The sequence below is a fragment of the Eucalyptus grandis genome, chromosome 5, assembly GCF_016545825.1.
Source record: "Eucalyptus grandis isolate ANBG69807.140 chromosome 5, ASM1654582v1, whole genome shotgun sequence".
Taxonomy (NCBI): domain Eukaryota; kingdom Viridiplantae; phylum Streptophyta; class Magnoliopsida; order Myrtales; family Myrtaceae; genus Eucalyptus; species Eucalyptus grandis.
Window position 1 is genome coordinate 52,275,882 of NC_052616.1, and position 25,791 is coordinate 52,301,672.

Sequence of the window (25,791 nt, forward strand, 5' to 3'; positions counted from 1 at the left end):
CAGAAAAAAAGAAATGGGCAAATTCCTAGGTGATCCAAGATCTGGCCGATTCGGTTCCAAGCTGGTTTCAAGGTCGATGGATATGATCCTCGGTTCTAAAATCAAGAACCGACTCTTTCTGGAACGTACCCACCCTAGAGCCGATTACTCCTTATTTTGCTTACGTACAACTTGATAGTTGATTTAGCCAATTTAATTGTTGCATGCACAGGACAAAATTAATGCGGATAGCCATTAGAAAGCTCATGATATGTAAAATAAAGTTGGTCCAAGACAAAGGAGATCAACTCATACTCATATTACGACTACGTGGCCCGGCCGAGAAACTTGGAAGGCCTAAGAAACTTGCCCTTGTCCTCCCAGGTATTGGGCTTCCGGGCTGGCTTGTCATCCTTGCTACTTCAAGGCCCATTATTTAACCCCGAAATTGGATGCATTTATAGCCCAAATGAAATCGTTGGAAAATGTTTTCCTCACTTTCCCGTCGTTTTGCATAATTGGACAAGAAAGATTATTTTTACCGTATGTTGGTTACAAAATTCCGTACAAACTATTATTGAAAGTTGAAGGTGGCTTACTTGGTTAACTACTCAATTACATTTTGCCACGTCATCTAATATGCCAATTTCGTGTGTAGACCTAAGTATACCTAGCATTGCTAGAATGAAAAACCTAAACTTTGGCGGAGACATCATTTTTGTCGGGCCACAAAGTTTATGGATTGAAGTCGCTCAATAAGGGTATGCTTATTTGACATAAGGTGCTTCTCAAAAGAACTTTTTTCCAAAAAAGAAAAAAAAAGATTTGAATTTTCCCGTGTTCGATTAGGTTTTCAAAAGAGTTTAGCAACTATTTTTCGATATCTATTATTGAAAAGCTCGAAACCCATTTTCGAGAAATGGACATGGGCATGGTGCACGACCCAAGACTCCACGACATCCGGACCCTTAGTCGGACTCGACGACCCCCCTAGCTTGGCAAGGAAATCCTTCCCTCGACCCGGGTCGACGGGCATTCCCCCCTCGCTTGGACCTAAGACCTCGACCCGATGACCCAGCAACCTGACCCGACCCGACCCGGCCTTTTTCCAAACTTCCATTTCTACCCAAGCCCGGCCCATACAAAACGGAAGAGAGGAAGCAGCTCAACCAAAAAAAAAATATATATCTCACCAACGTCAACGGCGCTTCCCCTAAAAAACACACAAAGCCTTATCTCCATCTTCCATCCCTCCCAACTCCCGGCGGCAATGGCGACGTTCACCGGCCTCTCCCTCCCTCCCAAAACCCTAACCCCTTCCTCCGCCCCGCGCCCGCCCCTCGCGGCGGCGCTCGCTCCGGCGGCGGCCCTCCGTCTCGGCTCCGGCGAGCCGGGGCTCTGCTGGGGGCGCCGCCGCCGGCTGGAGCTGCGGAGGCCGCGGCCGCTGGTCGTCGCGGCGGCCGTCGATGGGGAGTACTCGTCGAGGCGGAGCAGCAGCAGCGAGCCGAGGGAGACCATCATGCTCCCCGGGTGCGACTACAACCACTGGCTCATCGTCATGGAGTTCCCCAAGGACCCCGCCCCTACCCGCGAGCAGATGATCGACACTTACCTCAACACCCTCGCCACTGTTCTGGGAAGGTGACTCTCTCTCTCTCTCTCTCTCTCTCTCTGTGCATGGATGTGCTCGTAGTTGTTGGATTTGGGTTTTGTTCCTGCGGTTATCTCGCGTCTGCGATTGATGGTAGGAATGTTATGGGCATTTGGTGGAGGGTTTGGGATGTTGTGGATTGGAATTTGCTGAATGCTGATGTTTATTTGATTGGTGCTTCGAGTCGAGTCTGGACGATGTACACCACAGATGAATTAGGAAGAATTGCTACATAGAAGGAAACGTAGGTGACTTGTTGTGGGAATCCGGGGAGTCGCCAATTCGCGACGAACGCGTTTGCTTATAGAGAATTTCTGTCGCAGATGACCGGAAAGGCTGTGTTATGGATGTTTCATCAGATGGGTAATTAATGAGGGAAACATAAGAAATGAGATTTATTGGATTACTATCATTTTGAGTGTAGAAATGTATACCTAGAGAATGGTTCGGCTTGGCTCCTCCTTTTGTTATGAGTAGCTACTGCTTCGATATAACACCACAAGAGGTTGTGATTAATTTGCTGCTTATCGTTCTGTAATTGCTCGAGTGTGATTACGGGATATCGTTTCACTTCCTCTTTCGATTAGTTTTGAGTTCATTGATTGAATTTCGATAGATTGCTTTTTTGACTCTTCACAATTACATTGTGTCATTTGTCTCAGCATGGAGGAGGCAAAGAAGAATATGTATGCATTTAGTACCACAACCTATACTGGGTTTCAGTGTACCGTGGATGAAGCTACGTCTGAGAAATTCAAAGGTGGGGAACTAGATTTGAAACTGTGTGAAGTAGAGCCTTAGCATTTTCTTGGGCTTTCCAATGTAGTTATTGCTGATTTGCGATTTCCATGCTTTTTAGGTTTGCCTGGGGTTCTGTGGGTACTCCCTGATTCATACATAGATGTGAAGAACAAGGATTATGGAGGTTCACTACTTTACACAATCTTTTTAATCTTGAGACATTCTTCATTATGATTGTCTGTGCCTTTTTCCTTTTTGAGAACAATGTCTAGCTTAACAGTTTCCTCTATAATTGCTGTACTGATTTCAGGGGATAAATATATCAATGGAGAGATCATTCCTTGCCAATATCCCACTTACCAGCCAAAGCCTCGAAATAACTCTAGATATGAGAGTAAGAGGTATGAAAGGAAGAGAGATGGGCCACCACGTCAAAGGCCAAGACCTAAACAGGAGGCTTCCAGCACTGACTCATCATCCTCGTGAGGTAATGTAGCATATCAGCCATGTTATCTCCGCATTCATTAGATACTTGGCGTATGCCAATACTTTCCCTGCTCCTTCAACCAGTCGATTGTGAAGTTTACTGCACATTGGATTATTTTGGCAAATCATATTAATACATCTTTTTCTTTGTTCATGTTTTCCTTCAGGTGCATGGAGTTTTTGATTTCCAGAGGAAACGGCCTGGTTTTAATTTGTCGTGCATCTTTCATAGTCTTGAGCTGATAAAGGATGATGCTCGGTCTGTGTGGCCTCATACTAGAAGATCTTTCTATGTGGAGCAAGTATTGACAGATGCATGCTTTGTGCACTCACAAGACTGTAGAATGGTCCCATCTAAGGAACATGGCATTTTGTTCTTGTGTTCCTCCTGCTGAGTGTGGACAGAGATTAGTTTGTTGTTAATTCCCACGTACTTCTTGCATGTCTCCTTGTAGTTGACATCAGTAAGATTTTCAAATTGCTCTTATCTTAGTTGCATTTGTTATGCTTGCACGGGTATCTTTAGTGTCAGATACCCTGGCTGGCATTTGGCTCCTCTATTGTATACTTTGATGGCGACTGAGTAGATTGGTTCTAAGCGGTGCCGTAACGAAACCCAGTCGGCGGATGGGGCGGCAGTGTTGGAGGTGCTAACTGGTGGAGAAAGGTGAAGGGCGTGGATTATTCATTGTAGTTGTGGCTTCTGTGGATTTTTTTTTTTTTTTTTGGTCGGAAGAGATATAGCTTTCATTACTTAGCCAACATCAGAAAAACGCAAAGTTTCAACATCTGAACATAAAATTAACAAAAGGGAATGCGGGGATGGGTAATCCAGTTGAGGGGGAGTTCTGCTGCTTTGTGGGCGTTTGCGATCCAATCCGCTGCTCGATTGGCTTCTCTGGCTCGTGGGCTAATTTAACTTGAGGCACGTGGTTCAGGAGGTGTTTGCAATCTTCAATAATGGATCGGGCAGCCCATGCACTTTCGGTTTGGCCCAGAATGCACTGCACGGCTTCTAGATTGTCTGAGGAGATCAGAAACTCCTGTTTACTTCCCAAGTACACACCGGTTGTGGCTTCTGTGTGGATTAGTGTATAGTGTGGGAGTGATGGCAATAAGGACTGACCGTAGATGGAAGTTGTATATGGCCAAGGCTGACTGATGGGGGGAGGTGGTCGGGGTCCTAGGGGTGACGACAGCAAACAATGGCTGCTGGTGGTGGCGATCGAAATTGGTCAGCAGACCCAAAATTTTATACTCGGGGGAAGAAGCGAAGAAATTTGCTAAAATCTCGGGGCTGGTCGAGAAATCCTAAATGCAATCTTGAAAAACAGCTTAGAGAGTAGTCGAGGGCGGTTCTTGGATCTGCTGTGACCGGTGGTGGTCCTAGCAAATTTTGATAACAAGATGCTACTTGAGTTCCTGAAATGATTTGCTTTTCCCATGTTGACTCGATTAAAGTTGAATTTCCTTTTTTCATGTGTAGCATGAAGTTTTGGATGAGCAGATCACTAGGAAAATGCGAGTGGAACTTATACAAGATTCTAGAGTCGAGTTGGTGGCCTTTGTCTTTTGGCGAATTTGGCACGCATCGTACGCAAAGCAACAAGGTTGTCGAAATAATCGATAATCGAAAGTGGTTTTTTGCGCCTCGGAAGTCTATTGGCACCCTTTTCAATGTCAGTCTTATCTCATCCCCTTTCGTTGTTGAGTGTTCTCCTCAAAAGCGAATTATTGCCAATCAAGATGAAGTTGAAACTACTTTGTCTTGTCATATCATCGCATTTAATAACCTTCCCTCACCGTCGCTATGATTCCCTACTTTCTCATGCGACACATCACATGGAGGCAACCTCCACCCAAGAGATTGTCTGACGGTATGTCCTGGGAGTATCTCTCTCTGAAAATGAATTTACAAGATTGCTTCAATTTGATTTTTATGCTAGGATCAAGTTAATGCAATTCTATTTGATTGGCATAGGAGAAACCCGATTCTTTTTGCTTAGGGAAATCGGTAGGAAAGAGGGAGTTTTAATCGGGGCCATCAACTTGTCCAATTGGATCTACGTTCAGTTACAAATTTAAGCCAAGATGAGCCAAGTACAAAGAAACAAATCTTTACCTTACATATGAGATTCTTGTGTTATGTGTGCTCTCCTTCAATTTGTGTACCATTGCCCTCTAATGTTTTCTCAACTTGAATCTCCAACATGTATCTTTCAATCTCTATCTCAATCACCTTTAGGGCGGCTACGTCTGGTGAGGACACCATTTACCACCTCTAATTGATGAGTCATATTTAAAATTCCTTCTTCAATATACTTAAATTTCTGAAATAGACTTGCGTCTTAAAGAAGCGAAATTAATACTCAGGTTTTTATTTTTTGGCCGAAGTTTCAAAAGTCAAATGCGCATGGTTACTCAATTGAAAGTTGTATTTCCTATTTCAAGTTTTGGTCGAGCAGATCACTAGGAAAATACAAGTGGTATAACCCAAGCTCCTACTCAGTCGAATGAAGGCCTAAGTTTACAAGATTTTGGAGTCTAGTTGGTGATCTTTATCTTTTGGCGAATTTGGCACGCCTCATACGCGAAGAAATTGAAATAATTAATGATTGAATGTCGTTTTCCGCCGGGGAAGTTTGTTGGCACTCTTTTTAAAGTCGCTCTTATCTCATTCCCTTTCATTGTTGAGTGCCTCAAAAGTAAAGCTCACCAATCAATATGACGCTGAAACTCCTTTTGTCTTGTCAAAGCATCACATTTAAAGTGCCTCCCTCGCTCTCGTTATGATTCCCTACTTTCTCAAGAGACTAAACCACGTGAAGGCAACCTGTGCTGGCAAAAATTTGTCAAAAATGGCGAGAGATAGTCTCACCGTATGTCTTGTAAGTATCTCTCTCTGGAAATGAATTTTCAAGACCGCCCCAATTTGGTCTTGTTTATACTAGGATCAAGTTAATGCAATTCTATTTGATTGGCACAGGAGAACCTTGATTCTTTCGCATAGGGAGATTGGTAAGAGGGAGTTTAAATCCAAACTATCAATGTATTCAATTGAATTCATGTTTATTTATAAACTTAAATCAAGATGGGCCAACAAGTGCATCTCAACAAATCTCTCTCTTACTTGTGAGCGTCCTATGTCTTGTGCGCTCTCCCTCAATTCATGTACCATTGTGCTCTAACGCTTTGCCAACTTGAATTTCCAACATATGTCCTTCAATTTTTACCTCAATCGCCTAGGGGTGGCTATGTTTAGCTAGAAGTCGGAGGACACCATCTGCCGCCTCAATTGCAAAGTCACATTCACATTTCATTCTTTGAGATACTCACCAAATGATGATTATACACGTTGGGCTCGACCCATTCAAACCATCGGCTATCATACTTATTAGGTCAACGCAATCGAAGTTTAAATCATTTGCCGGAAGAGATTGTTAAGAGAAAACTCAAGTCCAAACTCATTAATATATCCACCCACTTATACTATAAAATTTAAAGGAATGAGTCATGAACCAACCCTACTTTGTACAGATGAGACTTTTTTCACTCAACATATCCAGACGTGCACTTAGACAAATTCAGATGACGCTATCTATATCTAGTGGCAATAGATAAGTATTGGGTGGTGGGTGAAAAAAGACAGAGTAGACCCAATTTCTCAAAGCAAGCTGAGACATTAGCAAAGCAACCGGTTACTTTTGTCTCTCGAAGAAAAGTTTCATCATCTTTTCTTCAAGAACATAGTCTCAACACCAGAGGCAGTTCCTGATCAAGCTGAATCCTGAAGAGACCTGCAGAAGCTGAGCAATTCCTGATGAATTTCTACTACCCCAATTACCATGACTCAGACCATGGCGATGGCGGGTATCATCCAAATTCTTATGATTCCCCCAGCAATTTCGGTTCTTACTATGACTACAAGCTCAATGGCGAGCCCGAGTTCCTCGATCAAGTCCCGGCTTGGCACTACACATCTTATGACTATGTTCCTCCTCAGCCCACGATTTCATACTCTGCCTCCGCTTTCAGCCACTCCGACTTGATCACGGTCCACCCAAATGCCTATTACAGCAGTAGTTACGATCCGAAGTCGACCGGTTTTGTGATTAGTTACTCGACGGTGGAGTTCGAGCCTGATTTTGAAGAGTATGATCCGACACCTTATGGCGGGGGTTACGACCCTTCTCTCACTTATGGGAAACCCCTCCCACCGTCTGCAGAAATCTGTCATCCTCATTCCACAGGGGTTCAAGATGCGCCGTTGCCAGGCGGTGTTCGAGACGGAATTCCCAAATTGCCTATTGCTGAAGCGGAGGATGAGCAAGCAAGAAAACCTGAAGCAGGAAACGAAATTGTTCCGGCCAAGATTGATCAGGAGGTGCAAAACTCTTCCCATCAAACAGAAGAAGACTCAGGCGAAGATCGTGGAGAGAGCGAGCAAAGTCACAATGAGAATTCGGGCTACTCTCCTTGGGACGGTTATGGAGGCGGGTTCCAGGGGACGGCACCCCCGGCTCCGCCAGGATGCGGGTTGGATGCTTGGGATATATGCGATGGTATATTTGGGTATTGGCCTTGCTTGTCTAAGGACTACAGGAGAGGCTATGGAGCTGAACGAATTGATGATAGAGAATGTTGCAGAAGGAATGAAGATCAGTGGCAGGGCACTGTTGATTGTTTGTTTGGAAGCACCAACCCTTATGCCGAACGAAGGTATGATCCACAAGTGAGTTCTGGGCACTACTCTTTGCATGCGTATGAAAGGCAAAGCGAAGGTCAATTGTACTATGAACAGGTTGAGTATGAGAATTATGGAGATTCAAATTCTTGGTAGGTCAAATATCAGGATTGTCTCTGCAGATCGGAATGAATCTGAAGCGTTGATTTTGTGGGTTCTGTGATTAGATCCGTCAGGATGGCCGCCATGAGGTCTTACTGTCATGTTTTCTTCGATTTTTTCTTACAGCTTAAGCTTGATGCGACTGGAGTAGTAGAACAGAATTGAGAATGTTCTCATTGAAGGGGGAGGTGAAAATTCACAGACCCGTGGTCTAGAGATATGGCATCCTCAAAACTTTTTCTTGCTTTTCTTATTGCAAGTTTTAGGAGAATTGATGGCGCAATGAATCAGCTGGAGGAACTTCCTGTCGCGTTTCATTTTCCACTTTTCTTGAAGATGCTCTCAAAAATCAAATATGGCCTCAATTCATCACGTTTTCTGGTGACTGCAAATATTGATCTGAGCTGCCCACCATGAATTATGTCTTGCGATTGCTTTGCTGTACTAGACTAACATGGAAACAAATATAGGTGGTGGAGACAGTAGGGATTCAGTAATATTTTGGCAATGAAGCATCTCGAGCACATTGTTTTGAATTATGAAAGGAGAAGGTTTATATCATAGCTTACACTAGTTTTAAATGCATCACCATTCACCATAATGTGGAAATGAGTATTGCGCTATTTTTGTATATTTTTATGTTGAAGAGTACATAAACTAATTTATAAACTTTACAATATAGCTATTTGAGATAACAAGATATTATAATATCTATTATAATCAATCATGATCAATTAGGGATACACGCAATCAAGAGAGATGAAACCCAATCCTATGACATGATCTCTAACATTAAAAAAGACCTTTGACTTTGATCAAATCATTTGTTAGAGTGATATCTCTTGACATTTCTTTTCTTGTACACTACACTACGTCTTGGCACACGATACATATCAATTTTGGGTATCCCGATTACCCCCGATCACTTGAACATGATTGGTCTTTTATTTATATTAAAAAGTTTAGAAGTAAAGTCATGTGATATACAAATTTTCGTGGTGGGATCCACCATAATAAATAAATAAATAAAAGAGAAAAGGATAGAAGAAAGAAATTGGACGCTTTAAGTGAAAAGGGGGCAAGACGCACAAAAGGTAAAAAAGAAAGAAAAAAAGAAAGAGAGAAAGGAGATGAGAGATAAAGAAGAGGAAGAAAGACAAGGAGAAAGGAAAAGAAGAGGGGTACTCACCATGGACTCCTCGTTAAGTCAATTCAACTTCAATTGCAATCAATGCTTGCATGCCCTTCATTCATCCTATCATAATTATTTGGGATTAGGGCACAAATTTGACATTCTATGGATTTTAAATTATGAGATTCAATTGAAGAGTCGATGAGCTATAGATAATTTAGAGATGGCAGAGTCGTAGGATTTTACAGAAATCCATTTGAATTTACAATTTGCCTGGAAACAAAATTTTGAAATTGGCTGGGAGTGATGAACACTACGCAACTGGCGGCTTTCAAGTTGAATTTCATCAGTTTTTAGCTCGATTTTGGGTCAGCCAAGTTATGGGCCCTCTAGTACTTTCAAGTATCTTTCTTTTGATGATAAGCTTGCTTGAAACAAGATTTGATGGAGATAGTTATGATGTGATCGAATTTTGCTCAAGCTCTGCATTGTGGATAACTTTGAATATCCACTTTGGTTGATAGTTTTGTCAATATGTAGAAGTAGTATAACCATTTCGTAGTCAATATATTGTTCTGCTTGATTTCGATGTTGTTTCTTACTCATTTGATAGAATCACAAGATTGATGGTTCAAGTAACGTTTATTGTTTGGTTTTGAGCATTCCCAGGTGAATGATACCGATGTCTTCTTTAATTTTGTAAAACTCATGTACTAATGTAATGGTAACTTGATATATATGCATTTGCTATGTAAAAGCTGGATAGAATGTTTACTACTTTTGGGTTATCGTGGGATGGTTCGATAAAAAAAAGGTTATGCATATTACTTCATGCGTTTGATTTATGAGATAGCTATACAAATATTATGTGTTTTGGGTTGTGAAACCAATTGTGATAAGAACCAATAAATGATTAAGTGCTACATGATAAAGTAAATTCATATGAGCCACCTCTAAAGTTTTGTAGTTAAGGGCCAAATGCTACATGATGACTCGAGTCACATAAGAGCCACATCTAGAACTTTGTACTATTGATATAGATTGATCAAGAACTAAGTGCTACACAATAAGGTGAATTTGTTCACCTCTATAGCTTTGTATTATTGATGTATGTTGAATAACGTAAATTTGTGGAAGTCACCTCTAGAGCATTGAGTTAAATATTAAGCATGAAATATACCATTGACATGAGATTTGATGAATTTGATTATTGAACTGAACCAGTGATACTTGTTGATACTTATTTTGATATTATAGATGAAGGGAAATTCTGCTATGAACATAACTATGTTGAATTAATATTTAACACATTTTATTCTTGTGAGTTTGTTGTATTTTGAATTGGTATAAATGAATTATGTCTTTAAATTTTAAATGTGTATAATGAAAGCTTAATTCACTGGGCCATAGTTGCTCATTCCATTCATCTTTCATTTTTTTTTTTTTAGGTCCCTCAACTAGCGACAAGTAAGACAATAGCCTTATGAATGGGGAACTTTTGGTAGTATAATTTTGGAGTATGAGCTTGGCTAGTTGTTTACTTTGTTATTAGTTTGTTGGGTTGATTGAGTTCTAAGTGTACATATTCTTTTGATGATTATAGAAATTATGATATTGTAACTACTATACTGGTTTATCATATATGCTTATAGATGAAATTATATATATTAATAACATGCTGTTTGCTTTTGTTTGAAGCTGCATCTCTCAAGTCGAAGGATGACCGTGTTATCCCCTATTTTTGTTAGTTTCGGGATGTGACAACTTAAACTTGCGAACTTCGTGCCACACATAAATGATTTCCTGCCTCGCACAAAAGCTATATCGCCAACCTTTATTCATGTGCGAGTTATGATGAGTCACTATGGTGCGTCAGATTCGACACGTTAAGCTGGTGGACTGTGGCAAAAAGGAAGCTAGAGAACTATACCAATGCCTCCTGCAATCGACGAGCTACCAACCTCATCCTATTTGAGAAGTGACAGCCCACCAGGCTCGAACCATAAATTGGGCACCGACCATTTCACAAATTGTAAATTTAATATTTCCAAATCATGAACAGTCCTAGACAAGGACTTTCAGGCCCGGCCTCGAATTTCCACCGGGCTATTTATCATGCCCTAATGATCAGCAAATCTGCCTGAGATGAGCATAGTACATGGCCCAAGTAAGCAACCGGTGAACCAAATCCTATGGTTGATTCTTCAAGCCCAAGCCCTCAAACCTTAAACCCCCCGAAACCCCAAAACCCTCGCAAACCTTGGCAGTTCCGAAGGTCACTTCCATTCCCACTGCTTGCTGCAGAGTCCCAAGGCTCAGACGCAGAAAATGACTGCGCCCTCCTCCTCTTTCCGCCTCCTCAGGCGCGCATTCTCCACCACCCCGCCGCCCGCCGGCGGCTCGGCCGCCACCCTCAGGTCGGCCCACGACTTCCTCTACAAGGAGCGCAGCTTGAAGCGCCTGGTCGCGCAGTTCAAGAAGTCGTCGGCCTTCGACCACTTCCGCACCAAGATCGGCACGTACCAGTACGCCGTCCGCCGCCTCGCCTCCGCCAGGCGCTTCGACATGGTCGAGGAGATCCTCGAGGAGCAGAAGAAGTACAGGGACATCGCCAAGGAAGGGTTCGCGGTGCGGATCGTCAGCTTGTACGGACGCGCGGGCATGTTCGAGCATGCCCAGAAGCTGTTCGACGAAATGCCTGGGCTGAGCTGTGAGCGCACGGTGCTGTCTTTGAATGCCCTCTTGGGTGCTTGTGTTAATTCCAAGAAGTTTGATAAGATGGAGGAGCTGTTCCGCGAGTTGCCGGGAAAGTTGTCGGTCGACTGGGACTCTGTTTCCTATAATACTGTTATAAAGGGGTACTGCGCGAAGGGTTCTTTGGATTCTGCGATTTCAATGCTTGATGAGATGGAGAAGAAGGGCTTGGAGCCAGATTTGGTCACGTTCAATACGCTCCTCTCTGGGATTTATCTGGGTAACAGAAGTGCTGATGGGGACAAAATATGGGCTAGGATGGAGGAGAAGAACATAGTTCCTGATGTCAGGAGCTACAATGCAAAGTTACATGGATTGGTTTCACAGAAGAAAATGAAGGAAGCTGTTGAGACGATTAAACAAATGAGGATGAAGGGAACCGACCCAGACATTTTTAGCTTCAATACTTTGATGAAGGGCTATGCTGAGTGTGGTAATCTGAACGATGCTAAACTGTGGTATAGTGAAATAGGAAAGAGTAATTTCGACCCAGATAAGATGACATTTGGGACGCTAATTCCACTTGCTTGCCAGAAGGGAGATGTTGACTTTGCATATGAGCTGTGTGAAGAGATTTTCAAGATTCAATGCCTTGTTGATGGGGCATTATTGCAGCTTGTTGTTGATGAGTTGGTGAAGGAGTCAAGGATTGAGGAAGTGGAGAAGCTTGTGCAGCTTGGGAAGGTAAATAAGTACCGCCGTTATAGCTTGCTACTTCCAGCCAGCAAGTAAACGTGGCTGTAGGTCTCTTGGTTTTTGCTTACTTGATTTGAAATCAATAATCTCAGTGCAAATTTTAAGGCTGAAAAGGAATTTCTCGGTGCTAACATCTCGGTGGTTTAGCTTCGAAATGAAGTTCGGTGATCCATCCCTGTACTCTTACTTAACATGAAGTATTCAATACTTTGATGTTTTTGTATCTATCCAATGTAATCTCTTTTTGAATTTTGATAGTACTAGGAGCAGGTTATTTGTTACTGAGATATTAAGATTACAGGCAGTTGGCCAAGATAGTGTTTCATTGCTTCTTAGTTGGCAATGGTTATTCCTAATGGTTGCTATTTAGTTCCAATGCTGTCATTAAGTATCATTCCTGTTACTTTACAATTTTGAATTGTGTATCTCCTAAATGAGGTTGAGTCTACATATGTACATATGTAAGTATTGTCTATGTCATAAATTGAAAAATCTAATCTGATGTGGACTCTACTTATCCTCTATAGGTTAAAAGAATGTTCAGAACAGGATTGGTTTTAGTGCCCATACTTTGCAGACAAAATTTATTGTGCATCTTGAGCTGATAATAGGTGATCCTTCGTTGGCATATCATAATGTTTAGAAGATTTTATTGTGGAGCGGGTATTAACATATCCATGGTTTTTACTTAGAAGACAGTAGAGCGGTCCCATATAGGGAACATGGCATTTAATTCTTATGTTCCTTCACACAGCGACTGGTTCAATGCCAAATTCTGACCTGAACCAGCTAGCTCCACCCAGTGACCGGGGCTGGTTCCAAGGTAGAACCAGTTTTGAACTTACCCTAATAAAATGGTGGCTGGTTCCAAGGTAGAACCAGTTTTGAACTTGCCCTGATAAAATGCGACATCTCTCTCTCTCTCTCTCTCTCTCTCTCTCTCTCTCTCTCTCTCTCTCCCTGTGCTTTGTGAAGCCAAGACTGCTCTTGTCATCTTCTCCAATAAAGGAAAGCTGTATGAGTTTGGAGTAGTTTGAGGTGTCAGATTATCTTGTATAGCCTCCCTCCCTAATTCTATTTTGTTATCTTAGATTCTCCAAATTATGTTTTTGTTTTGTTTTTTTTTAGCTTCTTTTCATTTATTCCAGTTCGTCTTATTTGGGACAGTTTTGATGGGTGTATGGTTCCTCGCTCTTTCCAGTCTTCTTTGAAAATTCAAAGGAAATGAAGATGCTGTCTTTGTTCCCCTCTCTTTGATGTTTAAGATATTCGGTGTTTTCGGAAGGTTGAGTTTTTCCTTGATGTTAGATCTGCAAAACAGGAACCATGGAAAGAAGCTACTGAGTCTTTTGTGGCTCCTTGTTTCGTCTGGTTATTTGCCTGAAACCAGGGATTAAAAACAGACAGAAAAGCAAGCCAGTTTTGGGTCTAGGTGGAACCTGGAACCATATGGCTGGCTTGGTTCATAGATCAGACTTGTTTGGATTCCGTTCCAAAAATTGGGAATTAGCTCTGATTTGGTAGGTTCCAGGCTTGGAACTGATCACCTCTAATCTCTAGCATTTCCTCTATTGGCTGACACTGGAATTGTCATCATTTTTGAAGACCCACTTGCATCCCACTATCTTTTGCTCCTTTAGAGATGCTACCGACACGACTGACTCCTCCACCTCCTCTCCCATAGAACCATATGCTACTGAGCCTCTACACAAGATACCGCCTCTCAATGTGAGAGCGGTTCCTCCTTCTCCACTGCAGTAGAACCTCAAGCAACACTATTAGAAGTAATGCAATCTCCAAAACCTTATCTCTTTGGTTCTCTAATCTCTCTCATTCTTTGTCTATAACAGTGGAATATGACATCTCTACGAGCTCAACCTCGCCGCTAGCACTGTCCTCTGCACTTGGTGAACACTTGTTCTCCTCAACACTTGGCTCGGGACCTATATCCTCACTACATGTGTGTGTTATCTATTGAGCGTTCGCTTGAAGCTTCACTTGTCTCTTGGCTCCATGATGTCTCTACTATCTCTATCGTCTCAATCTTTTATTGACATCTAAATTTTGACTATCTTGATTAATTATTCATCATATAAGAAAAAATAGGGATCGATCTTGAATCCTAAACCAAAAATATCAATTGTATGATTCATCTTAGTATTGCATTGCATGCATGGTACATTCACTTGCATTTTAGGATTATTTGAGTCTCAGGGAGCTAGAGATGAGCTAAACAAGTGAGCCGGAGAGGCAATTCAAGGTCATGGAATGAAATTGAAATCAAAAGAGAAGTATTCCAACATTTTTAGAACCTGAATTAAAGATAAGGTTGAAATTTGAAATTCCAAGAATCTTGGAGTTCAAACTTGAACCCGAGAAGAAAATCGGGCCCTAAACCTAAAATTCCAACATCGTGGGAGCCTGAGACAATTCGGTGAGCTCAACATTGAAATCTCACTTTTATCCTTAATGATGGCCAGCTGCATGAGGAATTTATCTCTAAATGCGCAATAGATAGAGTCGGTAATTATCTGAATCTTGCAGATCAGTTATAATTTTTTTATCACTCTTATTGCATGATTTCTTAATTCTATTTGAATGAGACTGAATTGGCCTTATAAATAAACCCATTCATCAGCTGAAGGGGGATACACGTTCATATTCACACAATCGGCAGCTTGAATGAAAGAGAGACACGTTCAAGGCGTAATTTAGAGTAATATGTTTAGATGTACCGCGGCATCTCGTGTCTATGTCATATGACCTTACGAATCAATCGAGGTTGAAATTGTTTTAAACGGTCAAATCTAACACGGGGGAAAAGTGTCCAAAAAGTCCTAAATCTTTTGCATTTGTGTCAATTTAGTCCTAAGCATTTTCATTTTGTGCCAATTTAGTCATTTCTGACTAATTTTGGTTGGATTTTGTTGACTAGGCACCGGTTGGCTAATGTGGCACAATTGACGTTAACGTAAACAACTTTTAATAATATTTTAATTATTTTATTTTATTTTCTTTCTCCTCCTTCCCCCAGCCGGTCATCAGACAACAATCGGCTGGAGAAAGGAGGAAGAGAAAGAAAATAGAAAAAGAAAAGAAAAGAAAAAATAAGATAAAATAAAAAATTCAAAAATATTAAAATATTATTAAAAATTATCCACGTCAATCAACACGCGTCTAGTCAGCAAAATCTAGCAAAAATTAGCCGGAAAATGACTAAATTGGCATAAAGTGAAAATGTTTAGGACTAAATTGGCATCAATAAAAAAGTTAAGACTAAATTAACACATATGCAAAAGGTTTAGGACTTCTTGGACACTTTTCCCTCTAAAGGGGTGTTAATAAGTTGGTGTTTTATTGCAAAATACTTATTGTGGGAAGAAGGCATTCTCTGTTTCCCTGCAACATTTTTTTATATCTAATTTTGGCTTCTTTTTCTTTTCCTCCATCCTATTACCTATAAGACAGTGATGAATCCAAAGTGGCATTTAGGTAAAACTGGCAATTCTTGTCATCACCCGTTTGTTAGACATGATACGTAACTGTACTTGGGTTTCAGTTTGGCATAAAAGAGTTCATGTCATAAATGGGTCAATCTATTCAGGGCTTAGCAAAAATCATGTCTTAAAAGGATACTTTTTACTGATTTAATGTGCATAATTTGGAGTTTTACAACATGCCCCATTTGCGAAAGTACATAATTACTCGAAAGTACACGCGCCATGATCTAAAATTCATTCGTGAAAAGAATACTTTTCACTAATTATATATATTTTTTCATATAAATCCGTACGATTTTGCGATAGAGCATACTTGGGCTAAACCTTTTCTTATGCAATCGGTCCAGAATTTAGTGGATACATGCACGAAAATTTCGAAACCACAGTCGTGCAAAGACAAAAATACTTGACCTCATGTGTTTACTAGATTAGATCATGTCATAATGAATTAAACGGCTCTAACTCTATCGGTTTGCAGCTGATATGATGTTCTTGATCTGCCGTATGGGAATGCATCACCCGTTTGTAAGAAGACACGAAAATACAAATAGGTTTCGATTTGACATTAACAAGTCCATGTCATAAAGAGGTCAATCGATATCAGGCACGACAAAATCATGTCTTAAAAAGTTGCACCAACTTAATTTTTTTTTTTTTTTTGAATTAAGTAGGTGCAAGTGGGTGCATGTAAGTAGGTGCATTAGTGGATAAATGCACCTACTTAATTCATTTAGACAGGAATTGACGTGTTTAAGTTAACATCTTAATGTGTCATTTTTTGAATACTATACGTCTAGGCATGTGTCATACTCATATCTAAAGAATTTTGTTCTTAAAACTATTTTAAGATAGTACGTGTGTCAAAAAACAATGAAAGGTACTAGAAAACATATTTAAACATACAAAAACAATAGAATATGAAAAAAAAAAACAATAATTCAAAAGTATAATTAAGCAATATTGTAAAGGGAAATTACTCATGCTGTTGAGAAACTCGTTGCAATGTAACGTTTTTTCACATATTGTTGTGGATAAATGTGGTTTATGTACTCTCTTGTTGTATATTGGTTATAATATTGCATTTTGTCAAAACAAAATTATAGTAACGCACTTGATAATCGTGTTAGTTGTGTTATGTGACATGTTTTATAAGCTTACAGTGTTTGTGTTGAGACATTTTGACATATTCAATGAATGTGTAACATTCACATTAGCCACATTGGTATCACACTCCCCTCTTGATACAACATGATTAACACGACACGATACGAATTTCCAACCCCAGACAGGGCCATTGAGCCCACAGCATGAGATAGGTGCTAAGTAAAATTTGGGTAATTATTTTCCATAACATGTGGGCAACAACGCCTGTTTTTATTTATTTGTGCATTGAGAAAATCATCCTTTCGAGCGCACATCATGCTGCTTTAGCTGCGGCTAGAATCGGTCCGACACTGAGGGAAATGAGATGCAACGACCGTACATGGTGTCTAGGGAAATGAGGAGCAACAACCCTACATGGTGTCTAAGTTAGTGAACAAAGACACAAAGTCCTCATAAGTTTTGTTATTGTAATCAATTACACATTAGATATGATATAACGAAATCCTTGGATATCATCATATCTTATTTAATTCTATTTTGGCTAGAAATCCATATGCCTAAACATAGCCATATGGTCGATGATAAAGATGCAAAGCCCTTAGAAGGTAGGGCCTTTAAAGAGCAATGACTTCATGTGGTGTTCAAGGAGAGGGAGTGAATGGCTGTCGTCGTAATTGTACATCAGCGGGACCATCCTGGCTGTGTTCAGGGAGGCCTTGCTGAAGGACTTGGTGAATGGTTGAGGATAGAGACACGCCTTGTTGAGCCTCTTCCATGCCTCCGAGATCATCTTCTTCACATGGTCTCGTGCCGCTTCTTCTGAAGAGCCTTGGAATTCTCGCTTGTAGCATTCCACGTATGACCCATCTCGGCCATCTTGGAACTCGTCCTGTCACCATTGCTCAGGTATTAGTGGAATAATCCTCAAAAGGGAGGGCAAAGAAGAAGGAAGAGAAAGCACTTACAACTACTGTACCTTTAACTCTATGCTCGATCAAAGCCCATCAAATACAAAAGAGAAATATTTATGTGATTATCTTTAATCTATTATGAGAATAATAATTTATTTTAGGCCACAAAAAAGTAAATAATAAATAATTAAAAAATATTATGTGGTCCATTTATACAAGAATCTGGGGCTCATGATAAATGAAGAGAAATGATTTGATAACAGTTTTTAATCTACTTTGAGAATAACCGTTTGTTCTGGATCACAAAAAATCAAATAACAAATTATTATAAATTATCGTGAGGCCCACTTGTTCAAGAATTTGTGACTTGCAATAAGTTGTTATTTACATAGTAACTCAAAGATTGTTATGTTAGTAAAACCTGTAAATGAATTCGCCCAAAAAAAGAGAAGCTTTGTTAAAAAGGACAAGTGCACGATATTTTCAGGACTCACCTCGGCACTTCCCAAGTCGTCCCAAAGACGAAGAATTGAAGCTGTGGAAGATACAATTTCAGGTATATTTTCTAAATGATCAACACTTTCGGGGGCGATTCTCTCACCCAAGATGAAGAATAAGTGGACCAACAAGACGTGCACTCCGGAGCTGACAATTGCGTTGTCCAAGTAGTCTTGTGTTGTCGGGGAGTGACCACTGGCAAGCCATCTTGCCTCCACCAAGAAGGCATTTAGCAGGCTTGCCCACTGTCCATGAATTGGAGACAAAATATAAAAATGAGGATGCACCATTTTATTATACGCGAGTCCACGTGAATTTACGTGCTAATATTTACATGTCGTAAAATTTTCAGGTTCCTTGATCAATGCAAAGGAAAATGTGTGCGCTGTAAAATTTAGATTAAGTAAAAAGTAATAAGTAAAAGTCAATTCAATCATCCTAGGATTCGTCCATGCTTCTAAGTAGTAGTTAAGAGAAGAAAAAGAAAGGAAGAAATGTGTGGTTTTTTTTTTTTTTTTTTTTTTTTTTTTGGGGGGGGAGTGAAAAGTTGTACCGTCTTCCGTAAGGAGCACAATGGGTTCCACCCATGATTTTTGTACACCGCCAAGCTGAATTCATTGGTAATATCATCCAAAGCATGAAAGCACATCCTCATGTAGTCTGGTATGTTATCTTTCTCAGTGCATTCCCATCTGACAGATCGAGAAAACCAAATCAGCAACAAACCAATAGAATTAGACATTACATCATGGACTTATCTTGTATACACGTGACTTCAAGAATTTTTGTCCTTGTACAATTTGCGGCTTTAAAATTTTCAAGCACGTGTCCACAGGACTTGGGACCGCTTGTGTAAGAAAAACTTCCAAGTATGCTAGGATAAGTGAAAAGTATTCTTTTTACGTACAGGTTTGAGATCAGGCACGTGTACTTTCGTTATTGTGCATGTGCAAAAAGAGACTTTCAGGGATGGCGCTCAAAGTAAAACTCCAAATTATGTACCTGTTGACAACATCCGTGAACGCGGTGAGATCTTCGATCGTGCCATAGACGTCAAAAATGTCATCGATGATGTAGATGAATGAGATGGGTTTGGTGACGAGCACTCTCTCCTGGGACAAGCCTGTTTCGGTGAGGATGGCCATTGGCCACATGTACCACTTCATTGGCTGGTCCCTTGCGTACTTCAGTTCCTTTGCCATGCCCAGTTCTTTCCACCAACTGATTAAACATATGAGAATATTAGTCAAGCTAGTCACTTCATAAGTACAATTGTTGAGGAAATCTAATGGAGATGTGATGGGTGGCCACATGGTATTTTTAACTAGTTATAGCCACAACTCTTGATAGAAAGTTTGGATCATGTGTACGTACTTCGAGACTTGGAGGATTTCCCGTTGATGCACGGATCTTACAATGTTCATGTCCAAATGGGCAAGTTCCCTAAATTCTTGGTCCAGCTACACGAATGTCCCACAAAATTCCTCAAAAAATCATTAGCCGTGAACCTGGCCAAGCTCTTGTGGAACGGATTGCCAAGTGAATTTCTCACGAATCTAGCTTGAACGTGGTCAAGATCGGCCAAAGATGAATGGAGGCGTTGACGGGTTGACTCTCCTACTTGATCGAGAGCATCTTCTCCTTCAATGCCAAGTTGGGAAGCCTCAAATAAACTTGTGAAACCCAAAATGTCATTGCCCTGTGGCTTTTTATTCTGAGTTCCATCATTCATTTTATGTAGAAACCGTTGAAACACATCTGTATATTAAATGTGGAAAAGCTAAATTATGTTAGGATTCTGGTAGTAGACGGGAAGTAGACATTGTGTCCCCACCCTCTTGACATCCGGGTCAAACTGTAAGAAAAAGTTAAGGCAAAGAAGTGAGATCTATTTTGATACTTCTTCTGTGAATATCTTTCGAATTCTCCCAGCAGCCATCGCATCAGTCAGGAAACAGTATTTGAAATCATCAAGTGAAGGAGATTTCATTCACCTGAAGGAACAGGATAGCCTCCTTGCCTCAAGAGCCGGAAACGAAGTGCTGCTTCATGCAGATTATCGGCATCAATAGGACGAGAATGAGATCGAGACGAGGAGATCAAGAGATGCCTCTGCAAGATCGCCTCGATCTCATCCTCAAAATGGTAGTCAATGGCGAGACGTTGGAGAGCATCCACCGTCACCAAACTTTCGAGCGAGTCTCCTCTTACTTGCTTCAGCAGTTGCTTCACTTCTTCTAATCTCCTCTCATGCCGCTCTCGAATATCTTCCTGAAACACAGAGATAAGGATATCGTGTCTTTACGTTTTCCTTTCAAGATTCAAATAAAAGATGAACCTTTTCAAGTGTTTCTCGTCGATTCTAATTGTCGATTCTAATGATTAAGTGATAGCAATCGAGTGAAACTTTTTAAATCGTCGGTGTGCAGAACAAAAAGAGTTCCATGAGAAGAAGGGACAAACAAACCTCGGTGGCAAGGTTTCTCTTTCCAGCTGGGCGAGTATGGTCCTTAGAAGGAGTAGAAACCAAGGTCTGATGTGAGGAAATACTCCATTTGTTGTTCGTTGAGGAGAGCGAATTTGCATTTTGCAGGTGCTTGTTCTTGTCCGTCTGAGAAGTTCCTTTAGAAGCGAATGGACCATGCAAGAAAGCGAAGGTTGCTCTTGACAAGGCCATTATGGCTGAGTATAGAGAGTCCTTCGAAGAGAGGGATGAGTGAGAATGCGAGGGGGATCACTTATGAGTTCATAATGATCCCATTTATTCACTGTGTCCTATTTATAGGCAAGTGGAAATGTTCAAAGTCCTTCAATGCGACGCACGTATATAACGTACCACACGTGTATGGGACCCTAGAGTTTGCTTTTCATAAACAAGCACATGTGTGCCCAACACAACTTGAACCGACATATGCTTTTGATGTGTGCGACCCATATGATCTAGAAATGTATGATATCGCCTAGCACATAGAAAAATTATTCATTTTTTAATGTGATTTCAAGTGAATTTGCAAGGTTTCTAATGATATCAAGTATTAAATTATATCTCAAATTTGAGTTCATAAACAAAACTTGTCCAGTGATGAATTGTAAGTTGCATTCTTAAATAGACTTTAAAAATCGACCAAAGTTGAACGAGTACTTGCATGTGCACTACAACTGAATTGGTTATGTATGACCCATATGATCTAAAAGAATATGATATTGTTTCGCACATAAAAAAAATAATACAAATTATCACTTGTTTTGACATGATTTTCGGGAGATTTGCAGAATTTGTAATGGTATGAGTATAAAAATATGTTTCAAATTTGAGTTCATGAACAAAATTTGATTAGAGATGAATTGTAAGTTGGATTCTTTTTTGGACATCCGAAATCGAGCAAAGTCGTATAGGGCAACTATTTTTACGAATTGGAGTAGGCAAACAATAGTAGAAAAGTCCCACTTTCACTTTGTTTCCTATCTCGACTCGATTGCTCTTCTTGTATCGAGTTCAAGCTTCTAACTTCTTCTTCTGGAGGTGGTATCTATGTAATTATCATCAAGGTTTGTTTTCCATGACTTGTGTTCCACGACTTGATGTGTGCCGTGCGTGTTCAAAGTGACGTGACATCCAAACGTCCAATTTCGCGATTGCTACTTGGTGGCGTTCGTGAGCCGCATCCAAGAGACGAGTGCAACTTGTGTTTATATTTGTGAAATTTCTTGCGTGAGGGCTAAACAATGTGGAAGGTATTAATAATGAGAACGTTGAAGTAATTTAAATGTAGTTATAATCTCTATTTTATCACTTGATCTATAATGAAATTTTCTATTATTCTCTTCATGTGGTAGATATCATTGATCGAATTACATAAATCTAATGTCTAATTTATCTCCTTGCTCTATTTACTTTAGTTTTTGACCATTAGTTTTCAACCATGAGAGCTTGGCTTGTCTAAGTTGAAGCGAATTGACAGCGAAAGAAAGAGAAAAATTGAAAATCTATAAATCTGATGATAATGATTTTAGTTTGTGAAAGATGCATATTGAGGATTATCTTTATTAAAGAAATATGCACTTACCCCATTTGAGAAAAAAAAATGGATTAATAAAGGAAGTTGATTGCCATTTGCTAGATAGATACGCATTGAGCATTATGAAGATGAAATTGTCATGAAATAGAAGACGTCACATTTAATATCATGAAGGAGAAAGATCATTATGAGAATGACAAAGGCCACATTGAACACATACAAGAAGCCATCTATAATCAGTAAGGTATGTTTGATAAGACATTTATTAAAAGTTTATTTCACAATATCTCACATAATTTCCACTCTAAAATTAATAAAGGCGCTGCTATTCAAAGTTTTCCACAGTGCTCACAAAAGCAGAAACCCAAAAGAGGAGCCAAGGATACGAGTGCCTATGACGTTTAATAGACAAGCCACAACTTTTTATCTAGGAAGAATAACATGGATCATAGTACCGATTTCAAAAAGCTTGTTCGTAGTTTGGCTAAATTGGGGAGAGGTCATTTTCACCTCGAACTTAAGTATTTCAGAATGAGGTCTTTTTCAGTATTTATTTCATTTCCTGCAAAGGGACAACAAGAGTTTTTATACTTTCACTTTTCTTTCTTTTTTTCGGTATTTAGTCCATTTCCTAAGTTGAGGACTCTTTTTTGGTAATTATCCCAGAATTTCTCAACCACGAGTAAAGACGACATATTTCTTTTGTCTTCCTTGTATGGGTCAGCATTTGTCTGCAAATTTCAGAGAAGCAAACGATGAGACTGGAAGAAAAAGGTTGAAAAGATAAAAAGGAAAAAAAAAAAAACCAAAATTTTTCTAATGTAAATATAGGCTACAAAAATGTTCTAGTCAGCTTAGCACGATCCAGATTTTAAATTGACAAAATTATGAAATTTATCATTGAATTGGATTCGTATAATAGGTTTAAGACTGATTGGGTAATTTTCTCAAAAGAGATTGAGATGATTATTAAATGAGATATTAGAAGAATTCGTGATTTCATGATTATGCAGTATAAATAGATTCTCAACCTATACCATAGTGATATGTCTCTACGCTGATATTATCACAAGAAGGGGGAAAATCATTAGATCGGACGATTGCTGACTCATAACCACGGCCAAATTAGCTGGACCACTCTTCGTGCGATTTAAGGTTGACATGCACTAAGGACGGCAAGGTAGCCACGTACCATGAAACCCTCCCAAGTTCTGCTGCAGATTTTTCGCCCAAGAAACCTTCTCTCGCTCCAGCAGATCTTTCGTCTTCATTAAATTTTCTTTCTTTTTTTGAAAGGGACTCTAAATGTTTCCCGAAGAATATATCTACAAATATGTATCAACATATTCATTTGAATTTTATATGGTACGCTTTTTTTTCCACAACTCGACTTTCATCTCATATAATTTGAAATATTGGCTAACAATCCAACATAAGACAGTCGTACCGTCATGTTTTGGAAAGTGACAATTTACTATTGAGCACATAACCATTGCATGGGACTGGACAACTTGCTCTTCCAGTCGTAGGGAAGTTGTGGCTTTTTAAAACACTAAATAGCCAACCAGAAGGTTATTTAGTCTTAGGTTACAATTAATTAAGCAAAAGTATCTTAAAGTCATGATCAACATACCTTCATTTAATATGCAAATTAACAATTTGTGTCGTGTAATTAGGATTACGTGCATTCTCAATAACATCATCAATAAAGCACTTCAAAGCATAATATTCCACATCGTCATTTAATTAGATGAATTGCAATTCACGGAATCGATTCATCACGTTTTATTTCATTTGAAACTAATAATTATATTTATAAAAAAAAAAAACAGTTTATGTCACCCGTTGGAATAATTCTTCATATGTTATTGCTACCGACTTGAAGTCATCTCATACAATTATATCTATAACAAATATTAAGTTATTGAATTAAACTACATGATTCATTTCTCTCTAGAATACAATTTCTACAATCTTCTACTAATTATCTTGGGATAAAGACACCAAAAATGCCATTACTTTTGTACAACGCTCACCTGTGACACATTTGGTAACCATGCTGATCCCAAGAATAATTTCACCTAAAAAATCATTCTTTTTTATTCTATTCCCAAAACTAGTTCTGAGCATTTGAAGATATTTAGTAACTACCCTAAATTTTTATTCTCGAAATAGAAATGCGTTTAGTATGACTCTTAAATTTTTTTGTGACTTATAATTTCTTTTAATTTTTTGAAATACTTTTATTATATAGTTTTTTTTTCTTTTTTCTTTTTCCTTCCCTTTTCTTCTTCTCTAGCTGGTCAATGGCTAGTGATCGGGCCGGGCGAGGTTTGACAACCTTGCTAGAACCTCACCAGGCCAAGGCAAGGTCCAACAAGATCGTCGCAGCCTCGCTAGGCCAAGGTTAGATTGAGCCTTGCTAGTGACTAGGTGTGACATCCCGATTTTCCAATTATATTTTCAATAAATTGAGACGGGCATTTCGTTGGCACGCATATAGTTCTTTTCCTTGAGTCGGCCACTCATGTGAAAACTAGTATATCAGGTGAAGCTGTTAAAAGTTTCTAATGCATCAGACTCGAGAATTTGACTAGGAAGCGACCTTTCGACCGAGCTAATCTGCAATGGTCATTATGGCACAAATAAAAATCGATTAGAGACTGGAGATAGGTTGACTCGACAGGGGCATGTGATCGAGTGTGGGTGATTCCACCAGATCGCACAATTCTTGTCGATCGGCACTGAACCGACTTTTCTATCGATTGGGTACCCTATGTTCGTATTTGAAATCTTGAGATTATCCCGACAACTGAAAGTCGCAAATGTTTCAAAGATGTACATCGTGGCTTGAGATGATCAACCACATGTCAAATGCATAAAAATTTCTAAATGCTACCCGGTAGGTTGGGCCGCGCTAGTATCGTGCCAAAGTGAAATTAACCGTAGAATTGATATCGAATTTAGAAATTAGAAGTCTGGGTGTGTCACAAATCATTTCAGGATCATTGAATCATCTTTGGAAGATTTTTCATGCAAGCCGAGCTTTTCAAAAATAATCAAGAAATGGCTAATTTGGCTCGAGAAATTAGTAGGCCGCTTTTGGTCGCGCTTTTGGGACTTAAGTTGGTTCTACGGGTAAGTGAAGATGTGAATTGAAGTATGGTGACACGGATTAATTTTATGGACTTTAATCGACTTAATGGAAGAGAATTGATGGGAATTGAATAAATTAATGTCAAGGATTTGGGCCCCTGGCGGAAACGATATTGCACCTATTGAATAATGTTATGGGAGAGGAGATAGTGGAAGATGACATCATGCGGGTGATGTCATGCTGATTGAAGCCAAGCGAATGGGGTGTTGAAAAGTGGCAAGAGCCCATTGGCCCTCATAAAGTGGGGTTTTTCCCTCTCACCTATCAACATCATCTTCTTCCTTGGAACCTTGAGAGGAGAGAGAAAGGAGGGGGGG

General features: G+C 39.8%; 4 protein-coding genes across 4 annotated transcripts; 3 read left to right on the forward strand and 1 right to left on the reverse strand.

Annotated features, from left to right (window-relative positions):
- Positions 1-1,189: 1,189 nt before the first annotated feature.
- LOC104445484 (DAG protein, chloroplastic) lies at positions 1,190-3,441 on the forward strand. Its single transcript, XM_010059392.3, has 5 exons — positions 1,190-1,620; positions 2,293-2,390; positions 2,490-2,555; positions 2,682-2,858; positions 3,025-3,441. Exons 1-4 carry the CDS (start codon positions 1,250-1,252, stop codon positions 2,855-2,857), a joined length of 711 nt encoding a protein of 236 aa, XP_010057694.2. The 5' UTR covers positions 1,190-1,249; the 3' UTR covers position 2,858; positions 3,025-3,441.
- A 2,297-nt stretch (positions 3,442-5,738) lies between these two features.
- Positions 5,739-8,075, forward strand: LOC104445483. Its single transcript, XM_010059391.3, has one exon. It carries the CDS (start codon positions 6,678-6,680, stop codon positions 7,695-7,697), a length of 1,020 nt encoding a protein of 339 aa, XP_010057693.2. The 5' UTR covers positions 5,739-6,677; the 3' UTR covers positions 7,698-8,075.
- A 2,817-nt stretch (positions 8,076-10,892) lies between these two features.
- LOC104445482 (pentatricopeptide repeat-containing protein At1g55890, mitochondrial) lies at positions 10,893-12,676 on the forward strand. The gene has a single exon (XM_010059390.3). The coding sequence runs from the start codon at positions 11,164-11,166 to the stop codon at positions 12,319-12,321; it is 1,158 nt and encodes a 385-aa protein (XP_010057692.2). The 5' UTR covers positions 10,893-11,163; the 3' UTR covers positions 12,322-12,676.
- Positions 12,677-17,133: 4,457 nt separating this feature from the next.
- Positions 17,134-21,032, reverse strand: LOC104447399 ((3S,6E)-nerolidol synthase 1). The gene is given in 8 exon segments (XM_039313861.1): positions 17,134-17,778; positions 18,295-18,543; positions 18,852-18,990; positions 19,301-19,519; positions 19,673-19,748; positions 19,751-20,056; positions 20,293-20,569; positions 20,766-21,032. Coding segments are annotated over 8 exon segments (1,767 nt in total). The 5' UTR covers positions 20,976-21,032; the 3' UTR covers positions 17,134-17,487.
- Positions 21,033-25,791: the final 4,759 nt, after the last annotated feature.